General features: G+C 32.6%; 1 protein-coding gene and 3 pseudogenes across 1 annotated transcript; 1 reads left to right on the forward strand and 3 right to left on the reverse strand.

The window, feature by feature from the left end:
* Positions 1-265: 265 nt before the first annotated feature.
* On the reverse strand, positions 266-1,021 carry LOC137938270 (F-box/FBD/LRR-repeat protein At1g13570-like). Its single transcript, XM_068783257.1, has 2 exons — positions 891-1,021; positions 266-713 (listed from the first exon to the last, which is right to left on the reverse strand). Exons 1-2 carry the CDS (start codon positions 1,019-1,021, stop codon positions 266-268), a joined length of 579 nt encoding a protein of 192 aa, XP_068639358.1.
* Positions 1,022-14,951: 13,930 nt separating this feature from the next.
* On the forward strand, positions 14,952-17,578 carry LOC137938272 (uncharacterized; annotated as a pseudogene).
* A 793-nt stretch (positions 17,579-18,371) lies between these two features.
* Positions 18,372-18,490, reverse strand: LOC137939602 (5S ribosomal RNA; annotated as a pseudogene).
* Positions 18,491-18,880: 390 nt separating this feature from the next.
* On the reverse strand, positions 18,881-18,999 carry LOC137939591 (5S ribosomal RNA; annotated as a pseudogene).
* Between the last annotated feature and the right edge of the window lie 668 nt (positions 19,000-19,667).

Below are 19,667 nucleotides of genomic sequence, written 5' to 3' on the forward strand. Positions count from 1 at the left end.
GCAAGGAGCATCATATTCAAGAAACTAGTTAGGTTGACCAAACCAGAATATGTATTTTAAAAAAAACAGAATTGGGCAGATGGAAACATACCGGATGAGTACTTGTGACTTTAACTTCTAGGGAGCTTACATGTGAAATCTTCATCAAGAAATTCTACCAGAGATGCAACTCGTAGTCAAGCTCATCGTAGGTGAACAGTAGGGTTGCTTCATTTATGGAGGAAACATCATTGAAAATAGGGTTGTCACAAACTTGACCCTTGTACTAAAGATTCTTCAGGTTTGATGTTCTTATCTCCATCTCTTCAACATCGAAACATGACTCCAATGTTAATATCTTCAATTGAAGATGATCAATCTTTACTGACTTCAGGGAGTTACAGTAACTCATAGTTAAGTCCTCAAGAAGAGGGGACCTACGAATTATCTCACCTAATTGAACACTATTAATTGTCACACCATAGAGAGCAACACTTCTTAGGGCTTTGAAACCCTTGAAATCATGTGGAGGCTCTAGTATGCACCAAGTTAAAGATGATATTGATAGACAAGAGAACAAAGAGTTTGGCATTCTGAATTTATTCATCCCCCACCTGATATCATCATCATCTGTCGAGTCAGAGTGCCTTACATTTCCACTCAAATCAAGTACAAGCTCTCCAACTCCTTTAACATTGACAAACTCAATCCACTCTATGAGATCGGATGAGTATCTGTCACCGGGACAAAAGAACATGCGGAATTTCTTAACCTTGTCTAGAGTATGGAGCTATAAAAGTTGGTGGACAGCTTGTACATAATGTGTCTTCTTTAAATTTGTTGTGAATTCCTCATCGAACTCTATAATAGTTGTGTATATCCATAAGGGTTTCCACATGTTTATCCATTGCCTAGATAGAATTGAAGTCTTCACTACACACTTCAATTGAAGAAAAGAGAGTATAAGGTGAATTATATTTTCTGGTAGCTTGCTAATACTGTCTTTCTTCTCAGTGAAGGTTCTTTTATGCTGAATGTCCATTGAGTGACCTTCTGTTTGTTATGCACTGCTGTTTGTGACCTGAAATAACAAAAAACGTATTAATTATGCTTCGAAAGCTATTTTTTGCACAAAAAATTGCAAAAATATATTTGAAAGCTTTTTTTTGGACAAAAAAATTATACATATATCAATTGCATTAGAAGGAAATAATTTGTCCATTTGTTCACTTAGGGATTAATTATGAATGAATCCCGTTAACGAGATTAATCATTGTTTTTTGTTTCAAAGGCTCTAAAAATGTCAATCACAACTACCACCTATGATTAGTCTCAACCCCAGTTCATGTGGAACAATGCTTTGATATTCAATGATACCTATTGTGGGAGAAATAAGGGGCTTTTCAATTTTTTTCATTTCATTATTTGGAATAGATGGCATTCAAGAGAAAAATATCTCTACGTGGATAAAGACTTTTGTATTTGTATTTTTTTTATATTTTTTTCTGACAGTTACAAATGTTTCCATCAATTTGAAACCAAAGGAAAAAAATTTAGCAAGAAGTTCAAGAATTGCTACTTGATTTGGGAAATCTTAAGATTCAATAATTAAAGTATCAGGATCTAACATAATAATAAAATAATAAATTAAAAATAAGAACAACATAAAAATGGTTTATGTAACAATTTATGAAGAAATGTCATCTGGATAATCTTGTTTGAAGATACTAATTTTCAGCTTTATGGCTATTTTCCATTTCTTGTGCCTTAAACAACTTTGTTGATGTGAAAATTGGATAAGGTTGGAAAGAGCAGCTACAAAATAAAGTTTGTCATTACTAATTGATGCACAATTATTTTGTGTAACTAACGCCAAATAAGAATACCATAAGTATGGGAAATGTGTTTTTTTTTAGCAAAGATATGATGCTACAAAAAGGAAACAACAAAAAGTTGACATAGTGGGTAAGATCAAGTATGTATTGGTATTTGCTAATATATCGAATAATATTCGATCTGATACATACTGTCTGCACCATGTGTTGCACTTTATAAGACATGTATAATCTTTCAGGGCTCTACGATACCATATATCCAATACGTCCCATTTGATATGTTATATGTCTTGGTGATATAGGCATCCTTGGGTAAGTGGACCAAATTAAGGAAATCCAAAACAATTTAAAAGTGCTTGAGGAAAGAGAAGATTATGTTCACATAAAAATAATTAAAAGACAAAAAGAGGCAAGCATAGTTGTGGCCAAGAGAAGTAAACCAAAATTTGCATATGAGTTCTAGTAAAATCACAAAAGTTAAGTGTAATAAGTTCTTTTTGGATTCAAAATGTGAGGAGCACGATTATGTCAAGATTTAAAAGACATGGGAGAAATCTCATCATGGAGGCACAAAGAAGCTTTATGTCCATGACAAACGAGGTGACAAAGAGAGGTTTCAACTCAATATGGTCACAATAAACTTTGTTTAAAGGGTGCATCTTTTCACAATTAGATTATTGTCTATTTCATATTTATGATAAGATGATTCTTGAGGCATTATATCCTCGTGTTAAGTTATTTTATAGTGTTTACATATTCATAATTAGCTTTAAAATATTTCAATGCAATTAGATCTACAGGGGGAATCAACTAGGGGTCTTAGGTTATTTCTTTATTATTTAAGTGCCTTATCTTTGAGTATATTTTTGTTACCACAATTAGTTATCAATGGGAATAGTAATGCATCTACTAACATTTTTTCTTAAAAAGGACTCAACATGCATTCAATTTTTAACAAAGGGAAGTGAGTAGTAGGCAAGAGGAAAATGGAGCTGCTACAATCTATTAGGTCCAATGAGGGATAAATCTTGGGGAGGGGGGGGGGGGGGGGGGGGGGGGGGGGTGTTGGGCATTCATGCCACTAAATTGACAACAACAACTAACTTACAAAAATTCATCTTCACTTAGATTTGCAATCACAAACCAGGCACACAATCTAGACCATTAAAGGGGTTTCTAGTAGCAAAGTAGACTACACAAGCCTAGAGCTTCACAAGGATTTATAATAACTTATTAGGTACTAGCCTAGACTTAAGAATAAGAGTTGCAAGAGTACTTGGCTACATGAGGACTTATATCACACAATCATAGTAGCAATGCTTCACAACATTTCTTTTTCAGTCACACATGGATGCACTCAAAGAAATTGAGGTTAGGATGGTCTTGTCTACCCAATGCTTGACCCAATTTACAAGGGTTACTAGCTTCCTAATTGGTTGATTTTATAATCAAAGAACAAATAATAAACACAACCAATTCAATGTACCTATCTATGTATGAAAATCTCAAATAGTCTTTAATCATTAGATTTCAAAATATAAGTCCAAGGTAAATCTTGGATTGGTTTTTAAAATCAAGGGTTGCACTCAGCTCAATGGAATCATTGGTTTGAAAGTATAGATCATGCGTAGTAGTAGTCTAAACCTCAGTGATTGATTTAAAAGTACAAAGACACTAGTTTAGTATTCTCAACCAAATACAATTTAAGATTTAAATGTAAATGCATGTATATATTTGGATTTTGAAATTCTTCCTCAAACTTCTAATACTATGTAAAAACCATTTTAAATACCTAATAAATCAACACACAAGAATGTATAATGTGATTAGAAAATTAGAAGCTCAAACAAGGGTTTGCAGAACTAGTTTTGAGCGATAACCATTCAAACAATCAATCGAGTAATGATTCAAATATGATCTTTGAAACAATAGGCTTACATTCAACAATCATAGTTCTAAGTATTTAAACAATGTTTAAAAGAAAAAACATTGATACTATTATTTCTAGGAGGAAATACTCAAGTTTAGGTTTTGACTTCCTCTGAGAGCTTGTGATGGTTAAAACCTCAAATTTGAGTCTAGGAGCATGAGCACTTCAAAACTTTTCTTTGGAAGCATGTTGAAAACAAGTTTGTGAGAGATCTTCTTAAATATAAATCTCTCCAACATTAAAAAAAACCATTAGTGTTAGAAAATGATATTTTGTCACTTAGAAAAACAAGGTAAAAAATAAGTCCAAAAAATCTAATCAAATATATATTAAATCCTTTTTTATTACCAAACATATTGGTATGTCACTTATTGATCATTTGGGAGTGCCGTAACATCAAAATTTGGGCCTAACTTTTTGAAAAATTGAATTTTTGAAATAAGGGTCATCTCTTGTTTTGGGGCCAAAATCTTGTTTTGAAAATTTGGCTTGTTTGAGCGACACATGTTGTTGATCCCTTGCATGGGTCGTCTACTTTCTTCTTAATTCACTCATAAGTAACTTAATTGTATGTTGTCATAAAAATTATATCCATGATAATCTTGAGACTGGCACATTCATCCAATTGCTCATGTGGAATGATCCTTCTTAACTAAGTTATTTTGGTTGGTACTAATTAATTTAGCCCCAAAGGTTCTAGCTAACTACTATATGAAACATAAATATGCCTAAAGGTAATTATTTATCATGCATTGTCTCAAGTATATCTAGTTGAGCTTTCTTAACTACATTATTTTGGACAGTACTAACTAATTTAGCCTCAAGGATATTGGCTAACTATTATAAGAAACATTCATATGCCAAAAAGTAGGTATTTTGAATGCTTTCTCACAAGTAAAGTATATCTAGCTTTAAAACTGATTTGGTAGCATAGAGTTCATTGCTTCCAAGATTCTTTTGTGTGATTAAGGGCATACATAGACCTGATATTTGGTATCACCCACAACTATGATCACTTGGAAGACTTGTGCACATAACCACCCCCGAAGGATGGACCTCAATCACCACATACTCATTTGATTTTTTTTATCTTTCTTTGACGAAAAATTAGTGGATTAAAATTTGATTTGGAAGGGCTAGTATTTAAGTGTCACTCAAAAATTTTTGAATATAGATGTACCACAATTTCCATATCCTAAAGATTGATTTGGAGGTTTGATTCAACAAGTAAATATATTGTTAGATCGGTGGTACACATGATTTACTTGCATAGGGACGTAGATGGTTAATTAAGAAAATTAGATACTTACTTGTATTTAGTAGTTTTTATGGCCAACTCAGAATGATGAATTGCCTTTGACACTTTATCCAAAAATCTGCAAAGTATATGTACACAAATTTTCTTTTGCCTTATTCAGTATGCATTTCTATCTCAATATGCATGGTCTAAGATGTGTACTACATGTTGTGTATAGTGAGTCTTGTCTTGAATTTTTCAAGAAAGCTACTTTAAATGGTTTTATCAATCAATTTAAACCAAGAGGATGTAAGCCATCTGTTGTGCCCTTTTGGAATTGATAATATGGGTAAAAAAAGGGGGTAATTCAATGAAAATTAGCACAATAGTAGGTATTATATTATTTCCATATATCCTGCATTAAAGGCCAGATTGAGCTACCGTATTGCAAGTTTCTCAAGAGTGTGCTTGCTTTGTTGAGCTTATGCCATTTGAAAAGATATTTTATCAACGTTGCCAATGATAGAGGTGGACGACACATTGACTTTACTTTAAGAGAAATTGACTGAATTGCCTTGTTATGTGAAATAGATAATTTTTTCTCTGAAGTATCTGCTTTCTCCATCGAGATACTCAAAATGGAGTTGTATTTTCTATGCAAGCTACCAGATTTCAAGCCACCTAGAAGTGTGATTGTCTTGTTAAGGTCTTTGATGTTTTCTATATTGGCTGCAAGTGACTTCAAGATTTTGAACGACTGTGGAGAATTGAACTTCTATGCTTCAACAAATTTTTAGAATTTTGGTGATGAACCGGGTCCTCTTGTTAGGAAACTCAAGAGTTTTATCTTCCACTCAACTTTTGCTAGAAAAAAAATATTCCTTTGTGACTAAGAAGAGAAAAATGCAATGACAAGAACACAAAGTTTGCATTGTCCTTCTTTCGACCAATGTGTTGGATTGAATGACTCTGATACCAATTAGTTTGGAAACATAGCTTAGGCTCAAACCCCTATATATAAATCCTAATTTTATACAAAATAGGCCTGTATTTTAGTGCCAAATAGAGAAAACAAAGGCAACAATTTTGGGGTTTATCGTCCCGTTGCACATTGCTCCACTTAAAAAAAATAATTTGAAGAATCCAAAAAAGGGTTAAACAACCCTAAGACAACGAACCCTCGCTAGTAATAAAGCCATTGACATTGTTAGAAGAGAGGAAAGTAGGGTGTAAAATGGAGTAAAAGAATCAAAGAGGAATTGAGTGTGGTACACATGATTTTTGTGTAAGAAGAGATTGAGATAGAGATTGAGAATAGTAGGAGAAAAGAGAGGGAAAAGGTTGGATAAGTATTTTAGGATAGGAATGCATGTTGAATTTTTATTATTAATCCTTGCTTTTCTAAGTACATTACAACTGAGAGAAAATGACTCGCACACTGGAGTAGTTAGATATTTTAGCTTATGTCCACACCTTGTAATGTTTGGTTTAGTACTCCATGGAAGAAATACTTACCTTCACTCCAATTTCATGATAAAAAATCCACTAAAATGAAAGACACAACCCAATGATATTTTTGTCATCTCTAAATTTGTATGTAGTTTTAGTCAATCAATTAGGGCAAGTCCAATTTCATGAATCAATTGGAGAAGGTCCTAATTAATTTAGAGATTTTCTTTATTGGATTTGTTCTTATTGATTCACTTCATTGGACTTAGTTTTTATGTTGGACAGTGCCTTGATAGTTTTGCTCCTCAATGAGAGACCATGTTTTCATATCCAACAAAATATTTTGCTCCTTCATATTGAAAAATTTTAAAATGGCCTTCCACTTCTAATGATCAGTTAAATTGTGAGGTCAATCCGATGGTGCTCACATGTGCAGGAGCAATGGAAATGTCACTTCAATTGCTTACGGTAGATCTATAACTATTGGTCAAATTTGTAGCTATAGGAATAAGGCTGACATATACTTTTATTATTCTAGTTATCCTTTGATGAAAGATATTGCATCTTCATCTTGGCCTTCATGATTGGAACACCTATCATTCACAGTGGCAAATTGAGAGTGTTAGTCCTAGTTTACAAAATGGCTTGACATTGTATTAACTTTTATAAATGGAGAGAATATAAGCTATTTAGTCCCAAATGGTTGAGCTCACTTCAAGAATGAATAGTCTCGTTCTTAGAGAGATTACATTGGATTATCATGACTAAACATCCCAAAAGATTAGTTTAATGAGGATCCCAATATTGATTTGGCTTATTCGTTTGACCAATATCCTGAGTCTTACCAAACTATGAAAGAGTAGAAGACATAAGAGATATGCTTTTTGATTGGTTTTAAGGTAAAGTTTGCCTCATGATCAGAGGTATACTAGGGACAATAGGCTGATGAATCCCAGGAGATTTTATGGATTAAGTCATTTGGTGCCTGAATGACTCATTACATCTTGTGGTTGAAGTAGGTCTCAAGGTATTTTTGTTTGCTGACTCAAGTGATATATTGGTTTCGTTTAGAATATTATGAAATATTTTTGTTCCTATCTACCATTGGTGTTAAAGGGAGAACTATGAGGAACCAACCTCCATGCGAGAGGACTAGGTTATTCCTATCTATCATTTGGCGACTATGTTAGTATGGAAGAACTACAAACTATAGGGAAATCCTCCTCTATATAAGTTATAGTACAAGGTTTCTAAACAAAGTGAGATGGGGAAGCATCATTAGGTATTAAGCAATCTCATAATTTTTTCAAGCATAAAATACTATTTGTTGCCATTTAGCGGGTAGACATGAATGATTATATTATTAAAACCTAAATTGCCACGGATCCGACAATTATACTTTAGTTTATTATATTAGTGCACATTGAAGGTGAAGAAGAGATTAATTGAAACCCAAAAATTATTTGTTTGCCTATTTTCTCTTTTTAGAAAGCTAACCACCATTTATTCAGCCAAGGTTCCTACCTCAAAAGCAAAGCTGATACAATTTTTCTCTGCGCCTATATCAATATGGACGAAACCGAGCACAATGCTTTTCTAAAATGCATTCAATAGATCAATAAAGGAGACAAACTTGATCAATTACACCCATAAAAGAATAGGACAGTTAGGGATATGAAAAAAAAAATTGTTGAAGAGATACCATTTTTACGTACCTTAGCTCATATCCAAGTTGCATGCATCTCAGTTTGTTCAAATAGAAACAGAAAAGAAAAAGGAAACATATTGATAGGAAAAGAAAAAAATATCATAGAACAGAAATAATATATCTACGTAAGACGAAGCAGTCAATGAAAGAAGAAAGAGAAGTTCATTTGAGAAGAAAACGAACCTGTAGAGGTTGATGATTGGAATTAAAGAAGCCGAATACCCCATAGAGCCTTGAGAATGGATTAGTAGCTTCAGAAGGAGCAGACAGAAGAAAGCCTCGGGGGACTCGTCTCACAAATAGAGAGGAAAGCAAAGAGAGGAGAAGAGAGTGGAGAGGAGTTGAGCAGAGAGGTTCAGGGGGATAGCAGTAAAGACTGAGAAGAAAGTGGGGCCGGTCATCAATGAGACCTCGTATAAAATCTCTTATTGAATGACTGTTTTGTTTTATTTCCACGCCAGAGCTATTATTGATTTTGTTAAGCCAGCCAATCTTAAGTCTTTCAATTTATTAGCTTGAATGCGAAATTACTGCTTCTTCTAAAAGCCCCTCCCCCCCCCCCCCCCCTCTCTGTTTTTTTTTCTATCTCTCTCTCTATGGCAAAACTTCCACCAATGGACAAAGGTTTTTAATCAAGAAGATAAAAACTTAGTCAAAAAACTAAAAGAAAAAATCCAAAATTTAGCTAAATTACAAATGCCCTTAGATTGTGATTACATCATTATTGAAACTGATGATAGCAACATTGGATGGGGCGGTGTGCTTATTGCCGAACCTCAAAAATATAGTATTAAAGAAGAAGAACATATTTGTAGTTATGCTAGTGGAAAAGTAAAATAAAAGGATGTATGAGTAGCATAGATGCAGAAATTTTAGCAATTATTTACTCAGAAGCTTTTCAGCTTTTCATTATTAGTAAAAATGAATTTACATTAAGAACTGATTGTGAAACAATAGTAAAATATTTCCAAAGAAGCAAAGAAAATAAGATAAGTAGAAGAAGATGGTTAAATCTTGTAGATATAATTATAGGAAAGGGATACAAGATAGAATTTGAACATATCAAAGGTAAAAATAATAGTCTTGTAGATACATTAAGTAGGAGATTTTTTTATTCGTCCTTGGTTAATTGAACAGATGGATCCTCCAGACCAGATGTCCTCAAGATCCTCTTTCTCAAGATTCAATATTTATGGACAAGAATTTTTAAATTTTGGTAATAAAAAATTAGTAGTTTTTCCTAAATCTAATATTACATTTAAGACTTTACCTATTATTTCTGTTGGCAAAGAAGAACAATGCTTATTAGACAACTTATGGCTTTCTTAACAAAGAATTCCTAATGATCAAAAATACTTTTTATCCAGTATTAATAGTTTATCAGAATATTTTTCTCAAAAAAAAAATTAATTTTTATGTAGTTTTTAAAGGTAAAACTCCAAGAGTTTTCATTCTAGGACTGAAGTAATAGAAAGTATTCAAGATTTTCAAAGACCTATTTATAAAGAATTTAATAATTTACAAGAAGCCTTAGAAGCTGCTAAGCACAATATAGGAATTAATTATTATATAGCCCCGTCCTTAAGATTTATGAGAGAAGACCAAATATCTTATGGGATTGCCAAAGAAACTAGAAGAATTGTTTTTTTGTGATCATTGTGAAACCCTATCCAGATCTCTTTAGGCGAAGATAATCAATCTTTACTACTTTCATTTTTTAGAGATTTGAGTCTCTTTAAATCATAATGACACTCCTTCATGCAACAGGTTAAGTTCAATGAATTTATTCATCCCCCACCTGATATCATCATCATCTGTCGAGTCGGAGTGCCTTACTCTTCCACTCAAATCAAGCACAAAATCTCCAATTCCTTCTTTAAAAAATTCAATCCATTCTGTGAGATCGGATGAGTATCTGTCATCGAGACAAAAGAATAGGCGAAACTTCTTAATCTTGTCAAGAGTATGGAGCTGTAGAAGTTGGTATGCAACTTGAACATAATGTGCCTTCTTTAAATTTGTTGTGAACTCCTTGTCAAGTCTATAATAGTGTTGTAAATTCATAGGGATTTCCACATGTTTATCCATTGTCTAGGCAGAATTGATGTCATCACCGCACACTTCAATGGAAGAAAAGAGAGTATGTGGTGAATAATATTTTCTGGTAGCTTGGTGATACTGTTAGTCTTCTCAGTGAAGTTTCTCTTATGCTAAAAGTCCATTGACTAACTTTTTGTTTGTTACTCACTGCTATTTGTGATATGAAATAACTAAAAAAGTATTATGTTAGTCAATCTATTTTTTGGGCAAAAACTTGAGTTCAAGTGGACTACATCCCTGAATAGTTCGAAGTAGAAGTCGAGGTCAAGGGTGTGCGTCTCAGTAGCTTCCTCCAGGGAGGGGATGTCGCTGAAAATGGGTTTATCACAAAGTTGACCCTTGTACCCAAGATACTTCAGGTTCGGCTTAATTATCTCCATCTCTTCAACTGAAGATGATCAATCTTCACTGCTTTCATTTTTTAGGGATTTGAGACCCTTGAATTCTTAATGAGGCTCCTTTATGTATCAGGTCAAGTTGAGTGAAGATATTGATGGACGAGAACAAACAATCTGGTTTTCTAAATTTCTTCATCCATCGAATATCAACAAGTTCAAGCTACTGAACTCCTATGGCAGACAAATCAATCAATTTCATGAGATCAAATGAGTTGCTCTCACAAAGTCAAAGAACAAATGAATATTCTATTGGTGTTGTTTTTTATACGAAATCAATATTTTGTAACTCTCCTAATTCTCAATAAAATTGAAAAGATGTTTTTAGTGTATAGTAATGAATCTTCTCTGGGGTTAATATTTATTCCATAATTTGTCTCCTCAACAAGATTGTTTGCTGCATTGAAGAGATGATATTTATTCCTATTTTACTAACCGGTAATCCAATATATAAATGATCTATAGATTAAGGTATATCTAGTCTGATAAAATAGTCGGATTTTTTCACCTTTATTCTTAATTTTAACTACTTTTACTTAGTTCGTATTGTTTTTAATTAATTCAAAATCTAAGGTCAATTTTATAGATTATGTTCACAATGAACAATAGCATTCGCATAAGAAATTACATACAAAGTACATATAGGATTTTTAGGGTGGTTTGTAGTCCTAGCCAATTGCTAGTCCACCCCCTAAGATGTTTTATAATCTTAAGGATCCACTAACGTTGGCTTTGCCCAAAAATATATAAAGCAAATCACCTCTAAGGCCAATTGTCCATACATGGACTTACGTAATTCAATTGACCATAACAACCAACTCACAATGGCACTCCCTTAGATTTAACACCTAATGAGGCATACATGCCTAGATCCACAAAGATATTTTCCATCAATTCACTAGGCCATGCAAGCTTAGACGAACATAGAGATTTTCATCCACTTACTAGGCATACCAATCTAGACCCACAAAGAGATTTTTAGCATCGCCTACCTACACAACGTCTTATGACTCAAACAACATCAAACACACCTTCCCACCTTCAACTCCTCAGCCACAATAATTTATCTTAAATAAATTTGGGGTGAGGATGGTCTTACCTAAGGAAGGTTTGACCCAATTGTAAGCATTACTTGCTTACCATATAACCCAATATTAATTATCTACCAATAGGCAAATTTTATCAATCTATGTACAAACAAATAGGTACATCTATCCTAGGTACCTATCCAATGTAATTAGTAGTTTAAAATAGTTAGTAACTTGATTTTAAAATGAAAATAACTCATAATAGTCATTTATTATTTTTTTTGAAAATATAGGCAGCTCAAGATGTGTTGATTTGAAAATATCAGCTCAATTTAAATATGAGATTGTCTTTTCAAGTTGGGGAACATATTCAATTCAACTCAAAAGTTATAAATTTCAAAATATAGCCCATAAGTAGCATTATAAATTATAGTGAATGATTTTTCAAAGTGTACTTAGCACTAGTTCACAATACACTTGGATTTGAAATGTTATCCCAAAGTTTAAATACTTAGTAAAAACCATTTCAAATGCCCCAATAAAATGACATACAAGCATGCATTAATATGATTTTAAAATAGAAGAGGTTGTAAACGTAATTTCAAATGGTTGTCAATAACACAACTACTCACAATGCAATGGTTGAATCAAATATGGTCTTAAAATCACTCAGAACATGTTCAATTAACTGATATCTAAGTATTCAATTAAACAACACATAAATACTTAACTCAATAAAAAAAACTATCAAAATTGACTTCCTTTTTAAGTTTTAGAGGAGCCAAAAACTTATTAAATCATGTGCAAGAGCTTAGGAGGCTTGGTTTTCTCTGTCAGAAGAGAGAATTTCGTTGGAGGCATGTTTCGGTTAAATAGCAAATTCTCCAACATTTAGCAAAAGAAGGTGAAAACAAAGGTCTAAAAATTATGAAAAAATAAACATTAGTTCCTATTTGGCTACCGAACATATTATAGGTTACTTACATGATTTGGAAACATACAATTTTTTTATTTGGACCTGATATGCAAGAAATTGAATTTCTACAACATGGGCTCTAGTCCTTTTTCTTCTAATAGCTTGATTATGTAGTCGAATCCTCCCCAGAGTTTGAATCCTCTCTGCTCCAAGGTTTGACTCCTCTTGCTTTTGCACCTATAATCGATTGATTGTTTTATTTCAAAACTTTTTGTTGCATAGAGTCAAATCCTTTTTTTTCTTTTCTTTTTACTCTGATGGGGTGGATTCCTTCCATGTTGTTGACTCTTACTATATGTACTTTAGTACAATGATCGACTCCCATTGCGGTTTTGCTCTCTCCAGAATGACATGAGGTCGACTCCTTCCATATGGGTCAACTCTTCTTACTTTGTTTTCACCACATGCTTGACTCCTTAATTTTGTCATTTTACTTTAGGGTTTCATCTTTTTCACTGATTTTGCTTGACTTTTATAGATGGGTTTGACTCCTTTGATTGTTGGCACTTCAATTTTTAATTATCTAACTAAAGTAGCTGATTTATTCCTATGTAGTAATCTCCTTTTGAGTGATTTATTCTTCTTGCCTTTTTTTAAAACTAATATTAGTTTTGTTTGCAAAAAATGATTATTCATTTGTCTTTTTAATTAGATGGTGCTATTGGATGTTGATGGTGTGCTTTCTAGTATGTGCAGTTTTTTTCCCTTTTAATGGATTGTTGGAATGGGCCATGGTCGATCAAATGCATATGCTACTAGATTCTTTTTAAATGGCTTTTTCACTACACCGCATACTTAACATACATCATTAGTAATTCAATTGTTTGTCATCATCAAAATTATATTAATGGGGATTTTGGGGCCAACACTATATAAAATCATTTACTCTATTCCGATTATATGCTTTTTACTCCTGTAGCTTGAACATGATATTGTCCCATTCAAGTAAACAAGACTTCATGCAAAAGCTACACGTCTATACATAATTCAGCTTACATTCAAATCAAACAGTCTAAGCAGGAGTGTGCTTGTTAGAAGTAGTTCATTGCCATCTTCAATTGAGTTGCTCTAACTTCTTATGCTACAAGAAAATTGAAGTTTCTCAAAGTTTTTTCTTTTTCGTGAAAATAATTTTTTCATGATAAGTATATATTTTTTATGAAATTTGAATGTTGTCGAGAAAAAGATTCCCACTAATTGGCGAGGACCAATTATTCTGGATGAAATTCAAAAATTACTAAGATATTCTTGTCAAAACTATCCCATCAAGAAAAAGTTAGGAAAAAAATAACTAAAAATAATCCACTTATTCTTGAAGAAATTCAATGGTTAACAAAAATATATATTATTTTTGGAAAACATATTTCTCCAAGAATAAGTGGGGAGATAAAAATATAAAAAAAATCAGTTATTTTAAAATTAATTAAAAATACCAAAAATATGTACTATTCTAAAAAAAATCATCGAGAATAACTTAGAACAAAAAAAAACCCAAAAAATATACGCTTATTATTGGAAAATTTTAAAAATCCCCAAGAAATATATGTTATTCTCGGTGAAATAATTTCATCAAGAAAAGTAGAGGAAATTAAAATTTAAAAAAATAACTTATTACTGGTGAAATTAACAATATCTAAGAAATATATACTTTTCTTAGAGAAGTAAATTTCTTTGAGAATTAGTTGAAAAAAAAAATCCTCTATTCTTAATGAAATAAAAAAATCATTGAGAAATATATTCTTTTCTCAATGAAATAGTTTTGCCAAGAATAAGTAGGAAACATTAACAACAAAAAATAATAAAAAAATATCTACTTATTCTTGATGAAATTCAAAGAGTTACCCATAAATATATGATATAGTCGATAAAATTATTTCAATGAGAATAAGTAGAAAAAAAAATTATAGAGAAATATTCACTTATTCTTAGTAAATTTAAAAAATCATCAAGAAATAGATATTATTCTCGATGAAATAATTTTATTGAGAATAAGTAGGAAAAAATATAATTATAGATAATTAATCACCTATTCTCACATATAGTTATATTAAACTTTTCTTACTACTTCCAACATAGTGCTATGTAAGTCTTTAACCAAGTATAATAGTGCTATTATAAGAAACAGGATAAGATTTTTATCAATAGAATAATTCAAAAATATTGATAGAAATACTTGAAAAATTAGAAAAAAATAAACACTAAACTAATCATAACTAATTGGTTCATGATTTAAGTTATTAATTAGTGAAAGTATAATAATTTGCATGATCATATTGATGCACATTATATATTGATCGAGTCATGTTAATGTAATATGACTTGTGAAGTAACTAGTAGAGTTATTGATCAAGTAATTAGTTAATATCAATTATTAACTATAATTTATTACATAATTACATTATTATCTCACAGATGATTTATTCTTATCCCAATGTTACACAAAATATTTTAAGGTAATTATTAAAATAAATAAATTAAAGACTTGGTTATTATTAATTCATCATTAATAGGATTCTACAACCACAAACGTAATATGTATTTAAGCTATAACTTATCATATAACAATAGAATACTATAACTTGATTAATTAATTTATAATAATCCTCGGGAATCTCTCATTCAGACCACAATTGACTTTGCTAATGAAAGAGTCATATATGTCAGTGCTATGTCATAGAAGAAGATGACCAACAAAGAGCTGATATGAAGAGTGACAATGGGTAGAACCAAGAGAGATTGCCAAGTAGTTTATGAATAAGCTTGCTGAAAATCAATAAACATTGGGATCAGGCGATTTTTGTAGATGTAAGCAATATACTACTATCTCACTTTGAAGCAAAGTAGTCACTACAAAAAAAATCATAATTTGTTGCTTTTTTTGTGATCTCTTTGACAATGAGGGGGCAAGGGACATTATACATGCATAGAGAATCCATTTTTAAAATATTTTTGGTGTGAAAAAATGTAGGTCAGTTAGGCATTTGGGTGAGAAATAAACCCCCAAAAGGGTCGCCCTTCAATTCCCTGAAGGTCTCCTCATGTACTCACTTGTTCTTTCAGACATTTTTGAAACCTTTGCTTCTGTTGATGAGTGTTTTATTCTGGTTGACAGCACATATGGGGCATGCTGCTGTGTGGATGATTTTTCTGGATCTTTTGATCCATTACGGGCATAGCTGTTTAGTCCCAATAGATTACACCAAAATCCTTGCTTTATATGTTTTCGTTGAAATAAAAATTGGTGTAGACCATATCATTAATACAATTAAAGCGTTTTTTGAGACAAAAAGATTGTAGTGGCAGGGACCATCCAATTCTCAGCAGTTGTGAGAGCTATTAAATCTGCTTTAGCTGACTCTGGTATTGATATCATTGTTCCACAATCTAAACCTTTGTCTTCAAGGAAAGTGCATCTCCTACAATTCCTAATAGTGTTGCAGTTGATGTTGTTGTATTTGTTGCAGATGGTAGATTCCATCTAGAGGCATTTATGATAGAAAATCCCCATATTAGGGCATTTCGTTATGATCTATATCTCAAAGTTTTCTTCTTGGAAGAATATGATCTCAATGGCATGAAAGAAGCTCAGAAAAAAACAATAGTGAATGCAAGGAAAGCTAAGTCCTGGGGCATTGTAGTTGGGACGTTTAGGCGACGGTCCATATATACCTCATACTTCCAAACCCTGTTGGGCAACCTGTTCCCTATATTGACCTGTTTGACCAAGAGATTGAACATTTTATTGTCTTCTTCGAAGATCCAAATGTCATAATATCGAGCAATTTGTGGTCTTCTTACAACCATTTAAAATCTAAATCCGAGATGGTCCTCATCAAACAAAAAAAAAAAAAAAATACCAAGTGGTGGATATTTATAACACTTGAATCTCCTCTCCACATGGTAAAATCATTCTATAACACTTCAATAATTTTCAACAACATTCTAAGACTTTTCAAAATTAACCAAACTATTTCCATTGTAGATACACTAAACACTGCAAAAACACACATATCAAGTCCAAATTCACCGAACATCCCTGGTAGAGCACCATATGATTTCACAGTCACTACAAACTATACCTTGTCAGTGATGGGGGTCGGGTTTCGTTGGCTAATGGACGCCTTTGTAGGCGACTCAACATTGTTTGAACTGTACTCAACACCCTAAACCCTATTAACCTTAAACCCTAATTCTAGAACCAGAACCTAAACCCTAAACCCTAACCTTAAAACCCCTAAAAGCACTAAAACCCAAACATTGAGAACCCTAAAAAATTAAATAAAAAAAAAGACTAAACCCTAAAAATACAATAAACCCTAAACCTAAACCCTCAAATACCAAGCACCAAACCCTAAATACACTAAACCCTAACCCTAATCCCGAAATTAAACCCTATGAAGACAAATTGAACCATAAACCCCAACCCTAAATCCCACAATTAAGCAACAATTAATACACATTACGTACAAAAATTAAAATTAAATCAAATACAACATTAAAATAATAAAAAAAAGTCAGGGTATAGGCATACCTTCTTAAATTTGAGGAAAACCGTAGTCGAGTGAAATCGAAGCCGAATCGAAGTAGAATTGAAGAAATCAATGCCGAAATATAAAAAATCAAAGAAAATCGAAACTGAAATGGGGGAAATCAAACGAAATCAGGAGGTATTTTGGGTGAAGAGAGAATAGCTACAGGGAGAAGGGAGTGGGTGGCCGAGAGGACGTTCTCAAAGAAAGGAAGAAGGGAGAAGGGAGATGGAGGATGAGAGTGAAGAAAAAAATTTCGGAGGAAGAAGAGACTAGAGAAGAATTAGACCGAGAGAGGGAAGAGTGCAGAAGAGAGACTAAAATGAAAAAATTCGACCAGGGTTCAAGGCATCCCACCCGCTTCATCCGAATGATTATCAATATTCTACAGAATCCGAATTCCCAAAATTAAACCGTAGAGATGATTTTTGGGTTCTTCTGATTCATCAACATGAATCATGTGCTAGTGTTCCACTAACAATGTCAAGAGATGAACTGAGTAATGTGGTTAAAGTTCATCTCCTGCGTGAGTTGACTAACCCCCTATTAGAACTGAAGTCAATTACTTTGTGTTGTTTTCCTTGAGTGAGCAGAAAGGTGATCTGAAATCTGTTAGCATTAGCATCATTTATGCTGAAAATTCAATCTTCTTCATATCTAAAAACTATTTTCTGAGCTGATGGGTTAGTTCATTGGAGAAAGAGAATAGAAACTGATTTTTATTACATTAACTGAAATTGTAAAAATGTTTTAGCTTGCCTATCTTACTCAGAAGTTTTTCTTTCTACCACATTTATCAAAATGCCAAATTTTATTGATCGCACCCGTTTGTGTTACCCTCTCCATCCTACCAATCCCTTGGCTTCCCTCTTCCCCTGTGTTCTGTCGGTCTTTTCCACATTCTTTCAATAAAATAAAATAAAAAATTAAAATCTTAAAAAAAATCAAGATATTGAAAATTAAAAAAACGCTATGTCATTGGATTAAAGAAATAAAATGTTCTCTAGCCATGTCAAAACTTAACCGAACTACATTAATAATGGAAAACAAAACAAAATCGGAGTTTTTTCCCTCTTCTCTTCTACCAGAACATTTCAAACTGTTAAAAAAGAAAACAAATTATATATACAAATACGTTTTGTTGCCCCTAACCTCAACATTATGAGGGAGAAATTAACTGGTGGGAAAGGAAAAAAGGGTAAAAAGGGGTGCAACAAGAGGACTTCTTAGGAGGTCACCCATCCAAGTACAACAATCGCCAAAACACGTTTAACTTCGGAGTTTTGATGGGATTCAATGCATTAGTGTTGGTATGATCGCACCCATTTGTGTTTCCCTCTCCATCCTACCAATCCCTTCCCCAACTTCCCTCTCCCCCCGTAATTTGTTGGTCTTTTCCATATTCCCTCCATAAAATAAAATTAAAAATTAAAATCTTCAACAAAAATCAGGATATAAAAAATTATAAGTGTTTTGTCGTTGGCTTAAAGAATAAAACATTCATCGTCCGTGTTGAAACTGAACAAAACTACATTAATAACGGAAAATAAAACAAAATCATACTTTTTTTCCCTTTTCCCCCTCTTCTCTTCTACCCAAACGTTTCGAATCGTTAAAAAAGAAAACAAACTATATATACGAATATGTTTTGTCGCCCCTAACAGTAGCATTGCGAGGGAGAAATTAGTTGGTGGCAAAGGAAAATGGGGAAAAAGGGGTGCTACACGAGGACTTCCTTGGAGGTCAACCATCCTAGTATTAGTCTCATCCAAGCGCGCTTAACTTTTGAGGTCTGATGGGATCTAGTGCATTGGTGCTAGTATGATCGCACTCGTTGTTGTTACCTTCTCCATCCTGCCAATCCCTTCTTCGGCTTCACTATCCCCCTGTGTTCTGTCGGTCTTTCCACATTCCCTACATAAAATAAAATATAAATTATAATCTTATGCAAAAATCGAGATATAAAAAATAAAAAAGGAGCGCTATGTTGTTGGATTAAAGAATAAAACATTCATCGTCCGTGTCGAAAGTGTAGCGAACTGCATTAATAAAGGAAAACTAAACAAAATCATTCTTTTTTTTTCTTTTTTTCCCCCCTTCTCTTCTACCCGAAAGTTTCAAACCGTAATATATATATATATATACAAATATGTTTTGTCACCCCTAACAGCAGCATTGCGAGGAAGAAATTAGCTGGTGGCAGTGGAAAATAGGGCAAAAAGGGGTGCAACACGAGGACTTCTTAGGAAGTCACCCATCCTAATTATATAACTAGAATGTGTTTAATTAATTAGATAAGTAAGTTATTACTACTTTTCTATTAAATAATGGATTATTTGTTACATTAAATATGTCACTTGGCCGATTAATTAGCAGAAATCATTGGGTATTTAATTATTTCTTACTTAATCAATAATTATATGATTAGTAAATACATAATGTCATTAATTAATTAGTATTAGATATGATCAAGATAGTTATGTATTACATTAAATGTGTTA

The sequence above is a fragment of the Aristolochia californica genome, unplaced genomic scaffold, assembly GCF_029961685.1.
Source record: "Aristolochia californica isolate CCGP_79_NKW_82.1479 unplaced genomic scaffold, dmAriCali1.0.hap1 SCAF_8, whole genome shotgun sequence".
NCBI classification, from domain to species: Eukaryota; Viridiplantae; Streptophyta; class Magnoliopsida; order Piperales; family Aristolochiaceae; genus Aristolochia; species Aristolochia californica.

Bases quoted from the DNA above. Each gene is read 5' to 3' on its own strand.
- LOC137938270 (XM_068783257.1), bottom strand. From the start codon at position 1,021: ATGGACATTCAGCATAAAAGAACCTTCACTGAGAAGAAAGACAGTATT. The intron at 714-890 runs GCAATGGATAAA...TCCCGGTGACAG, and splicing joins AAGACTTCAATTCTATCTAG to ATACTCATCCGATCTCATAG.